Source organism: Perkinsus marinus, assembly GCF_000006405.1.
Source record: "Perkinsus marinus ATCC 50983 genomic scaffold scf_1104296975926, whole genome shotgun sequence".
NCBI classification, from domain to species: domain Eukaryota; phylum Perkinsozoa; order Perkinsida; family Perkinsidae; genus Perkinsus; species Perkinsus marinus.
In genome coordinates, this window is record NW_003200605.1 from 247518 (window position 1) to 266722 (window position 19205).

The following is a 19205-nucleotide window of genomic DNA, read 5'->3' on the forward strand; positions in this document are numbered from 1 at the left end:
ATAGGAGACTTTCTCGCTCCTGTGAGGCCTAGACGGACGCCTCAATGAATAGAAGGACAAATGCCTGCCACACTCACTTTACGGCGTTTGCTATGTTTCCTCTTTCGAGTCGATTCAGGCGGAAACGGTCCACTAGCCTGCACATTCTGTTCCTCTGCTGGACTAGTCTCTGTAGCACTGTCCAAGTCAATCAAGTGCGCGTTCAAAGTGGTCGCACCAGGGTTCGAACCCGGGACCTCTTTCTCCTCATCATGGTCATTACTAACCGTTCCACTCATATCGACGAGGAATGACCATACAATGAAAAACAAGCCTACGATTAATCCCACCCAATCCATAACAGCGACCTCAGCCACCCAACTTCACGCGCCACAAAATCCCTCAGAGACGTTTGTTTCCATCTTAGGTGTGCTTCGACTTCGCCGACTCATAATCTTGCTTGTACATTTTAATCGTCTTGTCGCATTCCCCTGTGATCAGCCTCTCTCCGGATCTGCACACAGTCTCTCGTGGGCCGTACCACTCCTTTTCGAAATCTCATCACAACTTACTGATCGAAAGCCAAAGCATATATACTCCTCTCACTGCTCATACTCCCCGGCTGAGGTGGTGTGTTGATGTCCTGGAAGATCTGCCCCGAGGCCCAATCCCAGAAAAGAAGGTGACCCGCATCCGTGCCCGCCACCATCACAGGCGAGTCCTGACAAATAACCATCAAACAAAGAGAATAAATACGCTAACAGTAGCGCGCCGGGCACAATATCCCATGACTTATAATCCGAGCAGGTTCGATACTCACCCCCTCATCTCTGATCTTCAGACAGTGCATCACTGTACCCGGGATGTTATGATCGATATTACGCTCGAAGACTCCATCGGGAGATCTCCACACCTTGATCTACACAAAGGACACACCCTTAACCAGGCCACGTTGCCGAGAGCTCAGCCTACGTGATCTGCTGCTGCTGATGCAAACAGCGGCAGCCGAGGATGGACAGCCAATGCTCTCACACCCTTCTTATGATGGGTTAGTGTAGCTGAAGTATGATACCACCATTCACAGCGCACAGCAAAGATTTTCACTATACAAACCACAAACTCCAATGAAAGGATGTGCCTCCCGGGAATCGACCCTACGCCTTTCTACCAAGTACTACTTCGACATTTGCCCGCCTTCAAATCCCACAGCCTGATCGTCGTGTCCATCGAACCCGATATGATTTGGGGTTCCATCTGCTGTGACGCCAGACAGTTCACCGTACTAGTGTGGCCGCCCAAGACGTGTATTGCGTGCTTCGTCCGAATATCCCAAACCCTGAATCATCAACATCAACAACCATTACTAAAGATAAGAACGACCCGCACCCACCGACCTGACAGTAGCATCGCGACTGCCGGTGAATAGAACGTCCAAAGTTGGATGAGTCTCCATGCAATACACACCGCTCAAGTGGCCGTGATAGCTTCTCACAACCTATACAGGACACCATAGATAGCCATCGATTCGGATAAGGAAGAGTACCGTGTTCATCTCCAGATCCCAGCACTTCACCATATTGTCCTCGCCGCAGCTGAAGAGGTACTTCAACCTCGGGTGCAGCTTGAGACCGCGGATGTTATGTATATGACCAGTCAAGGTCAGTTTCAATGCGCCTAACAAAATAGCACCTGGTTGGATCGAACCCGGGTCACCAGCACGTCAGAAAACAACATTAACCCCGACACTATACAGAAGCTACTGTGTCCACTCTTCCCTACTGCGCGATTTCTGACAGCCCCTCTATTTCCACCTCAGTGTTCCCCGAGAAGTTCGAGCACACTGACGCCCACGAGTAAAAACGTTCTCCCTACCCCTTCTACCTGTTGCTAGGTCCCAAACCTTTATCATCTTATCATTGCCACCACTCACGAAGAACTCATTACTAGGATCGACATCCAAAGCACGCACCCAACCCTGAGACCACTCCAACATACCACCCAGTGGCAATCCCCCTGTATGACCTGATGGCCCTGCACGACCCTGTAGAGCTTCCAATCAGGATGCCATTGCTGCTTTGGTCGATGACGACCGATATTCTCATTGATCGCCAGAATGCCCTTAGCCGCCGTACCAGCCGTTCGAATCACCAAACGGCTCTCTCCGGGTAGCCTGTTGATCCCTACACAAGAACCTCTCACGCTTAGGTCACCTCCCCCTCCCATTACTACCTTGTGACGCCACCAACGCTGTGCTCGTGGTCTTCACTGCAGATGCTTCCTGCATCGGTCCAGCAGGGGCAGCAGCCGCACCAGCTGTTGGCAAATTCAACACGCTCATTTTCTGACCCATTTTCGTAACCGACAGATCGACTTTGCTAAAATTGTCTTCAAAGATTCTCCTCTGCTTAGCCTCTTTAATCTCCGGAGGGGAGACCACATGATGCGGATAGATGTCCTGAGGCTCCGGTCCAGGCCGCCACAGCTCCAAAGTCCGCTTTTGGTTCAGTCTGACCAAGTCGGCGAACTTCACTTGACCATCAGAAGCGGCCGTAGAGGTGCTAGAAGCCATGGACCAAGTTATTGAGTATACTGAGGAATTCTGCACTCCCCCTACATCTCTTGCTGAAGAAACCAACACAAGGTCTACATATATTCGACTTCAGGAATCCACAAAGTCGATCAGATTTTTCATGTGCGAGTGAAACGCGGGAAGCAACGATTTACAATTATCCTGTCACCCTACCACAACTCAAGAAACCATAGCCTCCTGGAAAACACACTCTTGATCAATCAAGCAAAATCGTAACCCTGCCCAGATGAAAAGGTGTTCACTTCAACCCAGCTGCACTACAGTCCCAAAGAATTCCCTATACACTACCTACCCCTGTCTCTACAACGTGCACTCTGGCATGCTTCAACAGTTCAATAACAACCATACCACTACTATGGGAAAGAGATAGGAGTGCTCAGAAATTATACGACTCCATCACAGACGAACTTCTCCAGGAGGGAACGATTAGACAACATAACTCATAGTTGCAGTGGGAGAGGATATGCATGTGCTCAACTACATGAGAGTGCTGAGGGAATTTTAGGCAATTCTTATTCGTCTGCGTACACTTCTACCCGAATTCATATGTAAACCTCGATAATTAGCGAGGAAACTCCCGAGCTCAACCAAGAAAAGCAAACAAATATTCCAACACTAAATAGCTAACAATGTGTCGATCAACTCGATAGAACGCAACATCAATTTAGGGGGCTGCACTCCATCACGCCACCTACACACTACCATCAAACTCAAGTCAAGTCAATGCCCCACATTACTTGGGGGGGGACTACCTCTAGACACTAGGAATCCATAAACGACCCAAAAAGACAACAATAACCTACCCATACCTCCTGCTGTTAACTGCAGCGTTATTAATGAACACCACAATGCGCGTATTCCCGCACCTCTATAGAAAGGTTACCGCCAAGCCTAGGATTAAATCTTCCATCGTGGCCGAATGTGGGTAGTAATAGTCCAATCAAAACTACAACAGAGGAAGGCTGCTTAAGCCTGAGTGGCCTCAGCCTCACGACCATAGTACTTCCTCTTCTCATCAGCAGTCTGGAATCTACCATGACCGTACTTGGAGGAGGTATCGATGAACTTGAGATCGATCTTCTCCAAAGCGTTACGGCTGGTCTGGGGGAGGAGGCTCTTACGAAGAGTGATGACACGCTTCTTAGGACCAGTAACAGTACCCTTGAGCATAACCCAGTCTTCGTTGACCTCACCGTAGTGGGGGAAGCCACCCATGGGAGTGATAGCCTTCTGGGTGAGATCGTTGGAGCCAGCAGCATTGTTAGGATCCTCACGGAGGGCCTTGCCGATGCGGTAGATCTTCTTGTTGATCTCAACACGATGATGATAACCCATCTGACCAGCTCTAGGGACCTGGAACTGGACTCGGGCCGGATGCCAGGCGCCAATACAGGCGACCTTGCGAAGACCACGATGGGTCTTACGGGCAAGACGAGTGACACCCCATCGAGTGGTGACACTGGTATTTCCGTGACCCTTAGTCACACCAATGATATCAACCATCTCGTCCTTATCGAAGACGGAGGAAATTGGAACCTCTTTCTCGAAGAGAGACTGGCAGAAATCGACCTTGTCCGAGACGGAACCACCGTTGACCTGGACCTCAACAATATGGGCCTTCTTCTGAGTGAGCTTAACCTTGCTGACCTGGGTGTGCATGATGGCACGCACAACCTGGCAGTACTTCTTACACCGCTGAACCTCGGCGTCATGGTCCTTCTCCTGGTACTTGCTGAAAGCCTTCTTCTTGGAGTGATACCAGTTCTTATAGAAACGACGACGGACCTCATCGGACAAGTGCTTTGCCCACACAGTGGTGAGAGCACGAAGACCATTAGGGGTCTCGACGTAACCAACGAAACCAACACAGACCATGGGAGGGGCTTCCAAGACAGTGACGGCCTCAACAACCTCCTTCCTATGAAGCTTAGAACCCGGCTTATCGACATCACGGACGATATGGGTCATGCCGGCCTTGTAGCCCATGAAGGCAGTAAGGTGGCAGGGCTTGGACTGGTCATCCTTGGGGAACGACTTTACCTTACCCTTATGATGGCGGGTACGCTTGCGAGGCAAGAATCCCAACGAGCCGTGACGGGGGACTTCGAACTTCCTATGAGACATGGCGGAACTGGACGGTGCCTTGTAGAATTGCCAATTGGAGGACTACGACAATTCGATCGATTATACGCATTTCGCTATGTTGTGCAACGACAACTCGGGTTCGATCCCGGCACTCGTCGAATTCTACCGCGCGCCATGAAAACACGCGCACGCCTCGACCAGATCAATTTTCGAGTTGAATAAATCACTTACATTTTTCTAACCGTTCCGTAACCACATTACATGGCCGCCGTCTCTACTTCTGTTCGGCTCGGACTGCCGGCCCTTTTCTCACGTCGAATCCATGTGGTATCTCGGTTCTTCTGTACTGAGGGGGGAGCCACCGATGATAATGCTGCTGCGCCCAAGCCATTGCCAAAGGACAGGAAAAACATGAAACCACGAGAGATGGTGGAGTACTTGGATCGGTAGTAGTCGAAGGGGATTCACTCAATATTGTGACTAATGTTCGACAGCTTCACGAAATCATCGGCCTTATCGGTGTTTGGTTTCGGGAGCTCATTAAGCTGCTACTGACGCTCCCATTCAATTCCTGGACTTCACAGATGAATTTTCTAATTCCGAGTCAATTCTGAAGTCTAACATTAGTTCACTGAAGTTGGGACACCTGCTCGACTTGTGTATATTTGTATATCTAAGGAGTGCCTTCACAGACAGCCTTAATGAGGTTAAGCCGCTTTTTCCGTATTTGATACAATCACTGTTTACCCATTCATTTTTCTCCATTGCCGGTGCCCCCCTGTATATTGGCAGTACACGGTCATAACTATTTGCAGATACGTAATAGGTCAGGCCGATGCTAAAAGGGCGGTAGCTAACGCCTTGCGTAATCGATGGAGGCGACAGCAGCTGGACGAAGAACTCAGAGCCGAGATAATGCCGAGGAACATGCTCATGGTACGGGTCCTTTTTCCTCTTCTTGCTCTTTTACGGTCCCAGGTCGGGCCTACTGGTGTTGGTAAGACGGAGATTGCTCGGCGGCTCGCTAAGCTGGTGGATGCGCCTTTTATCAAGGTAATAGATCAACGAGATTTATGCGATAGTACCTAGACCTCAGACGGACAGGTGTTTGATCTTAGGTTGAGGCTACTAAGTTCACCGAAGTCGGATTTCATGGGCGTGATGTCGATTCAATCATTAGAGATCTTCTGGAGATGGCTATGACTCGACAAAGGTATGGGCTCATATTCGGACCTAATCCGTATCTTGATCGCTCGAACCTAAGATGCGTCCGATTCAGCCTGTGCCTTCAGATCGCGACTTGAAGATGAGTTAAGGCCTAAGGCAACTGAAGCGGCGGAGGAACAAATCCTGAATGCTCTCATAGGTGACCATCACCACTGAGTAAATCGATCAACTGATCGATTTTCCAGGTCCCATGTCCGCCCAGTCGGACAAAGATACCTGGTTAGCCCACTTGAGGGCTAAGCTATTGGATGACCGGTAACGTAAACCAATCTTGAAATTTCTCCACGTAATTTTTTTGCGAAGTGGAACACAATGAAGCTCATAGTATGAGTGAGAGAATTGCTTCAACGAAACTGATCGGACTCGCTGAATTGAACGGTATTGGTAACGGGATTCGTCCCATTTTCGGGACGATCTTGCAATCTTGCAATTCCCTAACGCTAGCAGCAATCTCCATTCTGATCAGTCAAGTGAAAGTAGAAGTTCCTGTGACTGACAATGACCTTTACCCTGAATGGGTGGGTGGCGGCTCGGACTCTAGGAAGCCGCCTCAAATCCGGGTCATACAGGTAGTAGTAGAAGAAGCTCAGAAGTGTAGAAGGAGTGGTAGGCATTAGTTGAGGTACCCGTGGCTGGAGGAGGGACCAGTAGGCAAATGGAGAAACGTACCATGACGGTGGCAGAGGCGCGTCAAAAACTGGTCCAAGTGGGAATTTCGTGGCGCGCGAAAAATCACGTAAGCAACATTGACTCAGGTGCACTTGGATCGCATGATTGATTCGGATATGATACTGGCATCAGCAATCCGGTCAACTGAGCAGGAGGGGATAGTCTTTGTGGACGAGATCGATAAGATATGCAATTCTTCGAAGTGAGGAGTATCTTCGATGTGCGTGCGTGCAAATCAGCGGTTTGTTCTTGTCAGAGGTTTTTATCATGGCAGTGATGCTTCCTCTGAGGGAGTCCAAAGGGATCTATTGCCGATCCTCGAAGGTTCAGATGTGAGCACGAAGTAAGGCGGAGCGAAGTTTCTTTCTCACTTTGATTTGTAAGTCTTGACCGTAGGCATGGTAATGTCAACACCGACCACATCCTTTTCATATGCTCCGGTGCTTTCCATTCTGTAAAACCCGGGGATATGCTCGCCGAATTGCAGGTGATGATGGCGCTGGGAACACGGTACCCATGCGGAACAGTTTAGGAGGGTCTTAGACATATTATAGGAGATTCAGAAATTACGACTAGAATCAGTCGGGGTGTTCAATAGACCTCTCCTGAGTTTCAAGAATGCTCCCAGGCGTAAGATTCGGTCCCAGGAGCACTCTTGAAACTCAGGAAAGCCGTATTGAACAACCCTAGTGCACTGGATGATTCACCCTAGATTTGAGTGGAATGCTCCTGTTGTTGGTCATGTCAGGGTCGACTTCCCGTACGAGTGACGTTGAGTGCTTTGACAGAGCATGACTTTGTGCGGATACTCACGGAACCTCACCATAATTTGATTGAACAACATAAGGTGAGGAGCCCTCTCCCAGCAAGGCCCAGCAATGCTAGAATTTGAACTTGGTTTAGTGGAAGCGTTCACTCCCTAGGGAATGATATTTCGTTATTTAGCCTTGGCTTAGGCTCTGCTGCGAACCGAAGGTATTACATTGGAGTTCCCAGAGGATGGCATTAAGGTTGGTTTGCTCGGCAGAGGGTGTATCGAGCAGTGACATGTGATCAGGAAATCGCCCATATAGCCTTCGACTTGAACACACACGTGGAGAATATCGGTGCGAGAAGACTTCACACCGTGATGGAGAAAATCATGGAGGAAGTGTCGTAGGGATAGTTGGATGGTCTTCACCATCACCATCATGAAAGTGGTCGGTCGTGCTAGGTTCGATGCGCCTACTATGGGGGATGGTACGACGGTCACAGTTGATGCCAATATGGTGAGGACTAAACTGAAGCCCTTATTAAGCAAAGGGGATCTGCACAAGTTTATATTATGATTATGCTCATTATCATGTTTCGGTTTCCTAGAATCAACAAGAGCATTGAGTTGCAGTTGGTGTGGTATAATCATCTATTGTACGATTATGTAGTTCTCCTCTTTAGATCATCATTAGGAGCTGATCGAGTATCTGAATAGAGCGACTCATCTGTAAGAATGACCATCATCTGTTTGCGTCGTTCTGTTCGTGGAAGTCAAGGTTCACTTCATCACATCAGAAGTCTAGGTAGACCATCTGATGAGCGGTGATAGCACACAAGTGCCCAGCACGCTGTGCTGCACAGGCTCAACACCATCACCACAGTTACATTGCATAGCAGGTAGACACAGAGGCAATGTTTTCCATACAAGGGTAGAGAGAAATCTCATAACAGAACCGGCTCGGGAGACCTCACCATAATAGAATCGGTTGCACTACTCCCTGGTTCGGGTCGGTCACTCATGCGTGCGTAGCGCACCGCAAACCCAACAAATTCCGATTCAACAAACTGTGGCCAATTTTGGTTGTATGCCCGGACATAGAGCTATCGAATAGTAATCAAGTGATATTTGCTCCAAATAGAAGTGCACACCTCCTTTTGCACGTACACTTCCACGCACCCCGCACAAGCAAGGACTATTCATTGGGCGAGACTACTACTCAACAAGGAGCCCCTGCCCACAGTGAAACGGGTGTCCGCGCAGCATTCAGCGTCACTAGCAGTGCTTTGAGGCCATTTGGAAGGTTTACTTATACCGTAACCTCAATGATTCTCAACCTACTCCCCATGGTTTGTTGCCTCTCGTTTCGTAAAGGTTATCCCCGTCACACTGACCGAGAACTTTGCTTGCATGGGATGAAGAGAGCCGGGTGGAGCGCTCGTGGTGTGAGGGAATACGCTCCGCTCGTTGCGTCAACTCCCTAAGTTCAAGAGAGGACCGGAATGTCACCCCTATCGTGACTAGTGCCGTTTTCGTTTGTTTATGCCGTCACCTCGTCACAGACGAGTTCACCGATCGACGATACTGGCCCGCCTCATACCGAGCCGTGCTAGGATGACCAGCATTGGTCGGCAAACTAAAGCCTTGCTTAAGAAGGAACTACTCATTGTTCGAAAGAGTCTGCCTACTGCGATCATCACCGTCGTCTTTCCTATTGTGGTAAGGCATTTTATCGTGGTTCGTGGTTACATACCACTCCTCAGGCACTTCTTCTTTTCTCCCTTCCCAACATCGGTGGCGACACCCACGCGGAGAAGTTCACGGGTCAGTCGGTGTATCAGCCACCCTTTGAAGACGTCCTCGCCCCCAGACGGTATGTCTAAGGCTCGTCTCCTCCACAACGATCGTCCGGCTTGAAGGTTCTTGGACAGCCCTGTGTACCCCACCGACACTCAAATTCCATACTCGCCATCTTGGATCCCCTTCGAATGGGAAGCCCATCAGGAGCGTATATGGTGGGCGCCTACGACTGATTCTACCGCTAGTTCAGTCATGAAAGGTATGCTGTGAAGTGCCTTTGATTTATATACTCGTTTTCTTAGTTGCCGCTGCTATGAATGGCATTGATGCTTCCGAGCTACGAGGCTTTGCCAGCGATGATGATCTGAAGACTGCATATCAGGAGGCCAGACCTAGCAGTTTTTTTGCTGGTATCATCTTTGACTCGACAGACCCCACTTTATTCGCATATGAGATACTCATCAATGGGACATATGCACCAACAAGTGAAGCAGACAAACAGATCGTCGTTATCGATGACACGAACCATGGCATGGTACTGGACTATGGCAAGTATATTGACACGGGTTTCGTCGCTATACAGAGGATGCTCGACGAAGCTATTGTTAAGGTCTTCAACACCAACAACGTCACCAATATACCATCGTTGAATGCTATTCAAGCTTTTCCAAGACCGTCAGTACAGGCGGCCGAAGCTCCGTGGGTGTTCAAGTGGCTACCTGGTTGGTGCCTTAACATTAGTATACTATTTTGGTTTACAGCTATGGTCACTAAAATGGTATATGAGAAAGAGTACGAATATTATCGATATTTTCTTATACTCAAGGTTTCCAAATGGGCGTACTGGTCCCACTGGGCGATCATCTTCTCGCTAGTCTCAATAGTCATTTCCCTTGGCCTGGTTGGTGTTATCTACCTTGATCGTGTATTGGTATTCTCATCGTGGTCACTAGTCTGGCTACATTATCTCCTCTTCTTATGGCAACTAGTGGCTGCTGCTATTCTTGCATCTTCATTTACAGCGTCAGTCCGATCGGCCGGTGCTATCGGTCTGTCGGCGACGTTTATCATCAGCGTTGTTTACATCGCATTTCTGGTGACAGGAAATGTAGAGCGCCTTTCGGCGTTGAAAACAGTTCTCTCCATCATACCGTGGTTCGCTAGTATGCGAGGCGGCGAGATCACTGCTGGGTTGGATTTGAGAGGAAGACGTGTTGGTCTGACTTGGTCCAATGCTTGGGAATATGATTTCGGTTATCTCCTCATTGCGCAAGCCTGCGGTATTCTTATTTTGCTCGGAATCGCGGAGCTTCGATTTCATCCTAGTCGGTGTTGCCGATCGAAAGTAGTCCAGGACTGCGATGAGCCAACGACAATCGATGACGATTGTGTCGCTGAGGACACCATTATGGAGCGCCCTGCCATCAGAGTAACTAACCTCACTAAGCGCTTCCGTAGACAGGACAAGTCGGTCCTTACAGCTGTGAACCATCTCTCCTTGAAGGTCGATAAAGGGGAGATCCTCGGGCTCCTTGGTCACAATGGTGCCGGGAAGACTACTGCTATCAGAATGCTATGCCGTGAACTCGAACCAGATGATGGTGTTGTGGACTTCATCACTGCTAAAGGCGATATTGATGTTGCTCCAGTATTGGGAGTGTGCCTCCAACAGGATATACTTTTCCCTGAGCTCTCGGCTAAGGAGCATTTGCAGACTTTCGCGCTTTTGAGAGGCTCGCCATCACCCGATGATGAGGAAGTTCGCAACATGATGGTTAACGTTGGCCTTGATAATGCTGAAATCGATGAATGTAAGCACGGGCGACATTCAGGAGAGGTCTATGGTGGACTGTGTCGGAATATATGTTAGATTTTCTCAGCTGAGATCAGGAACTTTGTGACTAACTTTGAGGAATTACATACGAATTCGGGTAGAAGTGTGTAAAGAATGACCAATATTTCCCCGAAGTTTTCATATTCTCGCCGACACATGTAGCTGTTCATGTGCACTGGTATGAGTGCTCTCACCGCCTAAGTAGGGTGTATGTCCACTGTGTACGTTTAGTATTCTCATCATGAGATTACGTTGATTAAATCTTCGTCGTTAAGTAGCAGAAACAGGAGGACTATAGCTTTGGTCAAGGCATCTGAGACTCCATTGTCATGATCTCGTATCACTTATGTGCTGCCAGGTGTATCGTCTTATTCTGGCGGTATGAAGCGTAAGTTGTCTCTGGCCATATCACTCCTCGGTGATCCTGACTACCTGCTTCTGGATGAGCCAAGTGCAGGCGTGGACCCCTACTCTCGACGATCTCTGTGGGATGTTCTACTACGCCTTGCTCACGATGAAGGGAAGACTATCATCATGACGACTCACTTCATGGACGAAGCTGATATGCTGTCGAATCACATTGCTATAATGAGAGGGGGTCGCCTTGTGGCCTACGGGACCAGTCTTTTCCTCAAGTACAACATTGCCCGCCTGGCTGCTACCAATGCTGGAGTCACTGCTGGTTACACTCTTACTGCTACTTGTAAGGCTTGTAGAGCTCCCCAACTCCATCGTAGTGCAGCGTCGTATCTTAGGTTCTTCCAAGAAAGATAGAGATGAGGTGATGCGCAAGTTGAAGAATATCATACCGGGTATCAAAGGCTCGAGTGTGAAGGATGAACAAGTCTCCGTCAATTTGCCCTTGGGAGCTGAGAAGTTCTATGCTGACGTTTTGGATGTCCTCAATGCTACCGGAGCTCCTGACGTGGCCATGAGCCTCACCTCATTAGAAGACGTTTTCCTAGCAACCTCTGATGAGAAGGAAGTAGGAGGATCGATAGAGGTTAATGAGAGGCCCTCAGCGTTGCATAGAGAAGATTCAATGTGGCGCTCAGTGGGAACAACGAAGCCATCGAAGGCCCGTAAGTGGACATGTTTCGTATCTTATGTAGGAGTACCTCAGGATCCGTCTTCTACTTGGCCAGAATGGTAGCAATAATGGATTTCCGAGTGCGACAAGTATTCGTCTTCAACACCATCCTGCCCATCATCTTCATCATAGTTGGCTTCCTATTATCCCACTTCCTAGAGGCTAAGGCATCACTGGTCACCTCGCCGCTCCTACCTCTGATGCCATCACATACCACTCTCGGCTCAAATACCCCTGTTTACGTACAAGGGAGTGCCTTCAATAGCAGCTCATTGGGACCATTCTTGAGATGGACTGACAACCTACCAGCAGGCGGGTAACTCCATCTGATTCCTTTCTAACCTCGTTCATGCCTCCTTCCATCTCAGTACACTCCTGGCTCGTTATGAAAGTAACGGCACACTGCAATACGACTCGAGCATTGTGTCAAGCCTCCCCATGGCGCTCTCAGCATTCACCAATTCTACTCTGTCTATCATCGCTGGTTCCCGAAACTTCTCAGTAGGTCGCCCCCCTTGGACTGGGGCAAGCTACCTCTGTCTGTCAGGTAGCAGTGGCGAACTCCCCGCTGCCATACATGAAAAACTACTTGGTGGACATAACCCAGTTGCTGGTCCCGATGCTCACCATGCTTGGCTTCGTGCCTTTCGCGTATGTAGTTATCACTATCGTTTTCTGGAGGGTCGACCATATCACGACACAGCTCAAGTTCATGGGTGAGTCCTTGCCTCCCTGGGCCCATCACCCCACAGAGTCCCCTGTAGGTATGTCAGTACGCCAGCAGTACTTTGCCTTATTCACCCATCGTTTCGTCTTCGGCTTCTTACCTTCCTTAGCAGTACTGCTCATTGCTGCTGGAGGTGTCGGCTCCGATGTGAGGTCGTTCACTGCCTTCATCCCGTCGATTTGCTCCTATTGTAGTTACTCGGTAACGGCGGACGTTGGTTGGCTTATCTGCTTCTGGTCGTTACCACCTTCCTAGCACTGATACCGGCAGCTATGATGTTGGCGCCTCTGTTCAAGTCCGGGAGGCAAGTCGCTGACTCCTTCCCCCTCATGTGGAACTGCCTTTCCATCATCCCGTACATCATAGTGTGGATTATGAGCACCAACTCTAGCGAGAGTAGGAAGTGGCGGAAGAGTGGTATGTCTTGTCGTATTTTTTATTAAAGGTGTTCGCAATGCTGGGGCTATCTTCGGTGATGTCCTGACGATCATTCCGACACTCTCTTACCAACGAGGCACGCAGCAGCTACTCAGCTTGCAGGTCCGTTGAGATCTCCCTCATACGCAGTGTTGGAATATATGCCCGAGCTCAGAAGTTTCCTCACTAAATTTCAAAAATTTGCACACGACTTGCAGGGTAGAAAAAACAGGAATTCCTCGAGGTCACCAACACGCGTATATACTGATCACGAATTTTGCTGTTCATCATAGTTCCTCGCGAATCTCGTGGAGCAACTCACGCCCTGATTGCCTATTGATTCCTTTCCTTAGTTTATCGTTGATCGGGCATCGGGTGAGGAGGGCAGTCCGGTAGGGTGGTCCGACACGTTCAAGCCGGAGAATGGCGTGTTGACGCCCATCCTGGTCAACATAGGCGTCATCATCATCAGTAAGAATCTCTTGATTTTCCTTTTTACGACTGAGCTCCGTCACAGCTACTGCAGTGGTTTGGTATCAAACTCGAGATAAGATGTCTGCACGCATGAAAAAATATACCAAGTTGACGCCGCCGGAAAAGGCTGATCGGGCGTTCGAAGCGGAGGACCTCCGAGAGGAAGCCCTTCGAGCTGATACTATCGTCGAGGGCATTTCGGTGAGGCTCTGGTTTGTGGTTGAGGATGCTAGCAGGGAATCATCCAGGGAGCTACAATATTCCCGGGGGAACTCATTTTGAATTTTCCACGGATGGCTAGGAACACATTATTCGAACATTTTCCCCATTGTTATCAAGCCCTGGAGACGTTATCTCTCAAGGCGAGATGGGTCTCTGGATGCTAGGTGTGGTAAGGTACGGAATTTAACGAAGATTTACCCCAAGCAGAAGAAGGCAGCGGTAGAGTCTCTCGACATTGGCGTGGCACCAGCAGAGATAGTCGTGCTGTTGGGACCTAATGGCGCGGGCAAGACGACTACGATGAAGATGCTCACTGGAGATGAAATCCCGACTGCGGGTATGAACTTTCGTCTGGGATGCATTTTATTGATCTCTTCTTAGGTCTGATAAAACTGGGAAGACCCGAAGACTTCAAGGTGGCGCAGTCTGGGAGGTTGGACTTTGGCTCCCTTTACAGGAGACAAGTGTGTGGGTATTGCCCGCAGGTAGATGCACTCTTTCCAGAGCTCACGGTGAGTAGTGGTCTCGGGGGATGCCAACTATTGGCATCTCTCATAGTAGGTCGAAGAACATCTCAAGCTGGCTTCTACTCTCAAGGGTCTGAGGTTGAACTCTTCCGCTTCTTTCCATCAGCAACATATGGATTCTATAGTTGCTGGTCTCGGGGTTGGTGAGTACCTGGTCACTGCATACTACGGCGTACCCTTCTTGGTCAGGCCAGCACTTTAAGACTCGATCCGCTAAACTCTCGGGAGGGAATCGACGGAAGCTTTCCCTTGCTCTCTCTATGCTGGGTTGTCCACGTGTTATGTTCCTGGACGAGGTCACCACTGGAATGGACCCGGCGGCTAGGCGTTCCGTTTGGGCGGTTCTAAGGTAAGACACTTCCACGTTAATCATCGTGAGCGTCGAGAATGAGAAGCCACTTAACGTCTTTCGCTGTCCGTATCGATGATTCATCGTTGTTTCAGAGGAGAGGGTAGCCGTCCAGCTATTCTCATGTCAACTCATTATATGGATGAGGCATCAGCCTTATCAACACGTGTAGGCATCATGATCAACGGAGAAATGCGTGTCATTGGAAACGTCAATGAGCTGACCAACAGGTATCAGTATTCGCCCAAAACGAGTTAGTGTGCTCTATTGCTACTCTCTGTGCAGATTCAGCCGGGCGATATCGATAGAAGCATCTTTGTCGGAGGGCTTCTCGGCATCTTTCCTTGCTGATAGTCTCAGCCGGGCACTTGGCATCACCGGCGTGGTCGTAGTTGAAGACTTCAATTCTTCGGTGACTCTCCGGGTCCCTCTGTGTGAAGATTTGACCCCGACACAGCAGATAGCGGAGCTGTTCCGAATCATGGAGGGGGGTTTGAAGACAACCTGTGGAGTTGTATATTATAATACCTTCCCTATGAGCCTCGAGCAGATATTCATCGATCTTGTACGTGAACAGAGAGCGTAAATCAGTTGGCCACTCCTACACTCAAATGCAGATGTGTTAAAGAGAGCACGGTTTCCACGGTGTCTCATATCAAGTCCTTTTACATGCCAATAATTGCCTTTTTCTTGGACTCAATCAAAGTTGAGGAGATTAGTTCAACCCTGATAGTTTTTTCCCGCTACTTGTCCATATTGGTTATTCTCTTAATTTGATAGTGTTGAGTTGTTAGTGGCCTGCGACTATTCATTTCGAGCAGCAGCGTCCGAATACATCGGCTCCAATCTGAAATCATCCTCTACCCTCGGGACGCCCCTGATTAGATACTGTGCTCAAAGAACAGTGATACGGCCTTCGATCCTATAATTTCAGGAAGAAACTTTTGTCAATTCCATTATTAGTAGTCGAGTTCAGAGTTCGCTGCAGTGTCGAAGTAGGATAATCAATGGAATCAACCCCGCTAGACTGCACGCTCGGAATTGCCCATCAGGGTTGGTCCAAAATAAGATAATGACCACTTGATACAATTTAGTAGTCGTATAACTTCACGCTCCAACGGCTTCAGCTGCTGAAGTTCAGCAGGGATACATCTGTATCGATAACCCGTTATGTCAATCACAGCCGTTCCTGAAATATAAGTTCGGATGTTGGAAGGAGGAATATAAGTTGGAAGGATGTATTTTCCACATCTCCTACGCACAGCGAAGATTTCCCTTTTCATAAACCCAACGTGGTGCATCTAGGCATGTAATTCTACCTAGACAACGTTTAGAAGCACAGTGTACTAGCGAGATTTAGTTCACTCCTCAGTAGTCTGTATAGTCAACTATTCCTTTACATACTGCTAGTGTAATACTGTGACGGTAATCCTGTTATTAGTATACACTGGGGTCCAATGATTGCCAGTCTTTTCAACTGTATGACACTATGAAATACAACCAAGATTTGACTGAGGCAGAAAATGTAAACACAATTTCATCTCATGCGGCAGTGATGGTATTTCAACTAATGTGACAAGGACGTGTTCATCATGGCTGCCCACTGGCATGCTCGAGCACTTCCAAAACCGAAGAGTGGCCGCTCTCACGCGCAACGTCCAGTGGTGTCTTGCCAGTCTGAAGGGAAGCAGTCGGTCATAGTCCGTCAAACCTCATCGTATATAGGGTTATACTGCATCAGCTGCTAATGGGTCACCACTGCGAGTTAGAAGATATGATACCTAGTAGGATCAGAAGGGGGGACCACAAAGACTCTCCACCACTACTATGTCGGCGCGGCCCTCCTGAGCCGCCCAGTGCAGTGCCGTCCAACCATCAGCCCACCTCAAGGCCTGCCATCCATGGGCATCTACTGCTCTCAACGCCTCTGCGAATCTGTAATGCTAAAAAGCAACCGCTCGCTCGACGTGGTGTCCCTTACTGCTCAGGAACATCTCTATAAACACTTTCTCCATTGCTCTCATCTAACGCGTGGGCTTCTCTGTGACGATCGAATAATTGTACTATCTTCCTGTTACCAACATTCCTAGCGACTTCGACTGGGGTTCTTCCTCTCTGATGAGAGGGTCGTAATCGATACCACTCCTTCTACGCATTCTACATTGTCGGGGGCATTCGGGTCCGCCCCCTTGTACAGGAGGTACTGACATATCCGATAATGGTTCTTCTGGGCAGCCCAGTGCTAATGACCAGTAAGGCTTTCTATCACGCGCTGGGCTCACCAGAGCAGTCCAACCCTCGCTCCACTTGAGGGTTCGGTAACCGTGCTTTTCAACAGCGTGAAGGGCTCGATGATAGACCTCTGGGATATCTAGCCCAGAGGGGCTCGATCTTGTATGAGGCAAATAAGAGCTCACTGTTCAGATTTAGATCAGACACGGTCGTGGGGGCCGCCGGCCATCTAGCCGATACGTGAGGGTCCTCTTCTGGGCGTGCGGAGCCGTACATAGCGGCGGCCTCCTCGCTTAATTCCGTAGCTCTAGCGGTTGCGAATGCTGAGCTGGTAGGGTCGGCCCTACTGAGATGGTCCGGAGAAGCAAGCTCATCTAGTATCTACCAGACGGCCAGAGCTAAACAGCATCAAACGCGAGCTTCCTCACCGACGCCGGGGAGTCATCGCGATAGATGATTCCATCAAAGGTGGCAGCCGATCGAGGATCCGAATTGCTGCGGAGATGGGAGGCAGCAGCATGCTGGGCCTCGAGGATCTCCTCCTGTTGCCGCAACGCCTTCAAACTGGACACTGTCTTCAAGGAGTCTGCCCATTAGAGCATCATCAAGAGGTCCGATAGGGGTTAACACCTCTCGGCCCACTACTGAGGTGGGGTACTGTCATTGCTGTGTCCACCCTCTGCATGTGCTCATAGTCATGTTCAAATTGTGGGTCTGCAATGACGGTCATTGAGTCAACATCGTTGAGACCAGCTCCTGGAGGTTCCCAGGATGCTGGCAGCGCACTATGAAGGATGCGCTACACTCGGAAATTTTCATGCTCCCGATCGGCTGTGAAAAAAATGTTCACATGGAATTCTTAAAATACCACCAATATTGAATTGATAGTGGAAAATTTACACCACAGAAATATTTTCTGCACTTTTATGATGAAAGTGCGAAAATTTTTTTTCCAAGTGCGCGACTTGGATCTATGCATAATCAAATATAGAGAACTCAATGAAAAGGGAACTAGCTTCAACCTGCACCCCTATTTGCGCGTTTCTACATAGCGCGCACTGTACCTGCGGGTGCTTTCGTAGATGACACCACCGAAGCGGCAGATTTCGACAGAAACTGCCTTTCCGACTGTAATGCCGCCGCGGTAAAGCTGTCGGCTCTCTCGTATTCGGGTTCCGAGGTCGGATCCGTCCACTGTGAGCCTGGGCACGATCTCGCTACCGCTACAGCTTTCCACTCCTCCCCTTACGAGTGTCCTTCCCTATGTTCCTTTCCTGTTTCTGATGCTCCATCACGTATTGTCTAGCAGGGAGGGCCGCTGGCACCTATCCAAGCGAGGCCACAATGGACACTCGAGTCGAAGGCATTTCACGGTATTCGCTGATGATGAGAAGGGCCCTCGGTGCGCTGGGGACCGGCGTGCTGAGGAGGTCGGTCGCTCGGGTGAGGCTTCCCACTGGATACGAAGAGATGCCCATCAGGGCGACATCCAAGACCCCACCCGTTGGTCGTGAGCAGAGGCCCGTTGCTTCTCCGGTGTTAGTCGGGGGTCCTCCTCTGCTGCCCCTCTAGTTGGCGGGGGTAAGGAGGGCGTAGTAGAAGGGATCGACCGATGACTACCCTCGAGTGAGCCAGAAGGAGGGGGCATCCTGAAAGACGGGATGACCAACTGGGGAGAGGCGGGAGTTTCCGACATCCTGACGCCACTGGTTGGACTTGAATAATCGTTTCTGTTGGGTGATACCGGGGAGATACCTGGAGGTCTGCAACACCAACGAGTGCGGGCTAGGCATCACTACCGTCACGAGGCCCCAAGCCGAGGAGATGTGTGAGCTGTCTCCGCAACTCCTCAGCCTCAGCGATGGTGGCTTCTACTTCTATGTGGTGCGCGTTAACCTGGGGGTTGTCAACACAATTCGACGGAGCGACGTAGGACCCACTTTAGCGTGCATGTCACCAACAGCTCCTGGAGGAATGCCCGGTACCGCTGAGCTAGCCATTGCAGGAGGGAAGGCACCGGGCGGCAACCCTAGCAGGTTGGTAGTTGGCCGTAGGGGGCCGCTGCCCATCTAATCAGCAGGGGCATGACCCAATACCGAGAGGCTCCTCGTCGTCACCAGTGAGCCTGTTGGTGATGGAGGCAGACCCAGCTGGTGGGAAGGAGGGGGAAGTAGCTGAGCAGTCGTGAGGGGGGAGGGCGGTGGGAGGCATCCCCCTGTGACCTGTCAAGGA

General features: G+C 49.7%; 9 protein-coding genes across 9 annotated transcripts in view; 4 read left to right on the forward strand and 5 right to left on the reverse strand.

Moving 5' to 3' along the window:
- Pmar_PMAR004493 (hypothetical protein) overlaps positions 1-278 on the reverse strand; it is a gene marked incomplete at its 5' end in the record, with an annotated part of 2347 nt that extends 2069 nt beyond the window's left edge. Inside the window, one exon of the mRNA XM_002764991.1 lies at positions 78-278. Within this exon, the coding sequence (XP_002765037.1) occupies positions 78-278 (201 nt within the window). The remainder of the gene's footprint in view (positions 1-77) is intronic.
- Positions 279-402: 124 nt separating this feature from the next.
- Pmar_PMAR004494 (Pleiotropic regulator, putative) lies at positions 403-2570 on the reverse strand (the record flags this gene model as incomplete). Its single annotated transcript, XM_002764992.1, has 10 exons — positions 2209-2570; positions 2002-2159; positions 1861-1954; positions 1523-1653; positions 1374-1474; positions 1158-1315; positions 952-1037; positions 800-898; positions 552-700; positions 403-493 (listed from the first exon to the last, which is right to left on the reverse strand). Exons 1-10 carry the CDS (start codon positions 2546-2548, stop codon positions 403-405), a joined length of 1407 nt encoding a protein of 468 aa, XP_002765038.1. The 5' UTR covers positions 2549-2570.
- Positions 2571-3428: 858 nt separating this feature from the next.
- On the reverse strand, positions 3429-4701 carry Pmar_PMAR004495 (60S ribosomal protein L3, putative). The gene has a single exon (XM_002764993.1). The coding sequence runs from the start codon at positions 4691-4693 to the stop codon at positions 3536-3538; it is 1158 nt and encodes a 385-aa protein (XP_002765039.1). The 5' UTR covers positions 4694-4701; the 3' UTR covers positions 3429-3535.
- A 214-nt stretch (positions 4702-4915) lies between these two features.
- Pmar_PMAR004496 (ATP-dependent heat shock protein, putative) lies at positions 4916-7878 on the forward strand (the record flags this gene model as incomplete). Its single annotated transcript, XM_002764994.1, has 15 exons — positions 4916-5100; positions 5470-5590; positions 5633-5707; positions 5773-5867; positions 5947-6020; positions 6067-6136; positions 6348-6450; positions 6504-6587; positions 6637-6752; positions 6807-6893; positions 6947-7037; positions 7299-7397; positions 7507-7560; positions 7608-7705; positions 7764-7878. The coding sequence occupies 15 exons, from the start codon at positions 4916-4918 to the stop codon at positions 7876-7878; spliced, it is 1467 nt and encodes a 488-aa protein (XP_002765040.1).
- Positions 7879-8843: 965 nt separating this feature from the next.
- Positions 8844-12021, forward strand: Pmar_PMAR004497 (conserved hypothetical protein; the record flags this gene model as incomplete). The annotated part of the gene is made up of 7 exons (XM_002764995.1): positions 8844-9020; positions 9065-9174; positions 9221-9360; positions 9404-10912; positions 11294-11638; positions 11691-11920; positions 11968-12021. The coding sequence occupies 7 exons, from the start codon at positions 8844-8846 to the stop codon at positions 12019-12021; spliced, it is 2565 nt and encodes an 854-aa protein (XP_002765041.1).
- A 442-nt stretch (positions 12022-12463) lies between these two features.
- On the forward strand, positions 12464-13195 carry Pmar_PMAR004498 (hypothetical protein; the record flags this gene model as incomplete). Its single annotated transcript, XM_002764996.1, has 4 exons — positions 12464-12526; positions 12573-12741; positions 12790-12899; positions 12947-13195. 4 exons carry the CDS (start codon positions 12464-12466, stop codon positions 13193-13195), a joined length of 591 nt encoding a protein of 196 aa, XP_002765042.1.
- Positions 13196-13721: 526 nt separating this feature from the next.
- Pmar_PMAR004499 (Nod factor export ATP-binding protein I, putative) lies at positions 13722-15327 on the forward strand (the record flags this gene model as incomplete). Its single annotated transcript, XM_002764997.1, has 7 exons — positions 13722-13844; positions 14040-14202; positions 14247-14377; positions 14427-14523; positions 14582-14741; positions 14837-14971; positions 15027-15327. 7 exons carry the CDS (start codon positions 13722-13724, stop codon positions 15325-15327), a joined length of 1110 nt encoding a protein of 369 aa, XP_002765043.1.
- A 1204-nt stretch (positions 15328-16531) lies between these two features.
- On the reverse strand, positions 16532-17703 carry Pmar_PMAR004500 (hypothetical protein; the record flags this gene model as incomplete). The annotated part of the gene is made up of 7 exons (XM_002764998.1): positions 16532-16676; positions 16723-16856; positions 16903-16983; positions 17024-17112; positions 17159-17354; positions 17402-17559; positions 17604-17703. The coding sequence occupies 7 exons, from the start codon at positions 17701-17703 to the stop codon at positions 16532-16534; spliced, it is 903 nt and encodes a 300-aa protein (XP_002765044.1).
- A 1055-nt stretch (positions 17704-18758) lies between these two features.
- Positions 18759-18973, reverse strand: Pmar_PMAR004501 (hypothetical protein; the record flags this gene model as incomplete). The annotated part of the gene is made up of 2 exons (XM_002764999.1): positions 18759-18869; positions 18914-18973. The coding sequence occupies 2 exons, from the start codon at positions 18971-18973 to the stop codon at positions 18759-18761; spliced, it is 171 nt and encodes a 56-aa protein (XP_002765045.1).
- Positions 18974-19205: the final 232 nt, after the last annotated feature.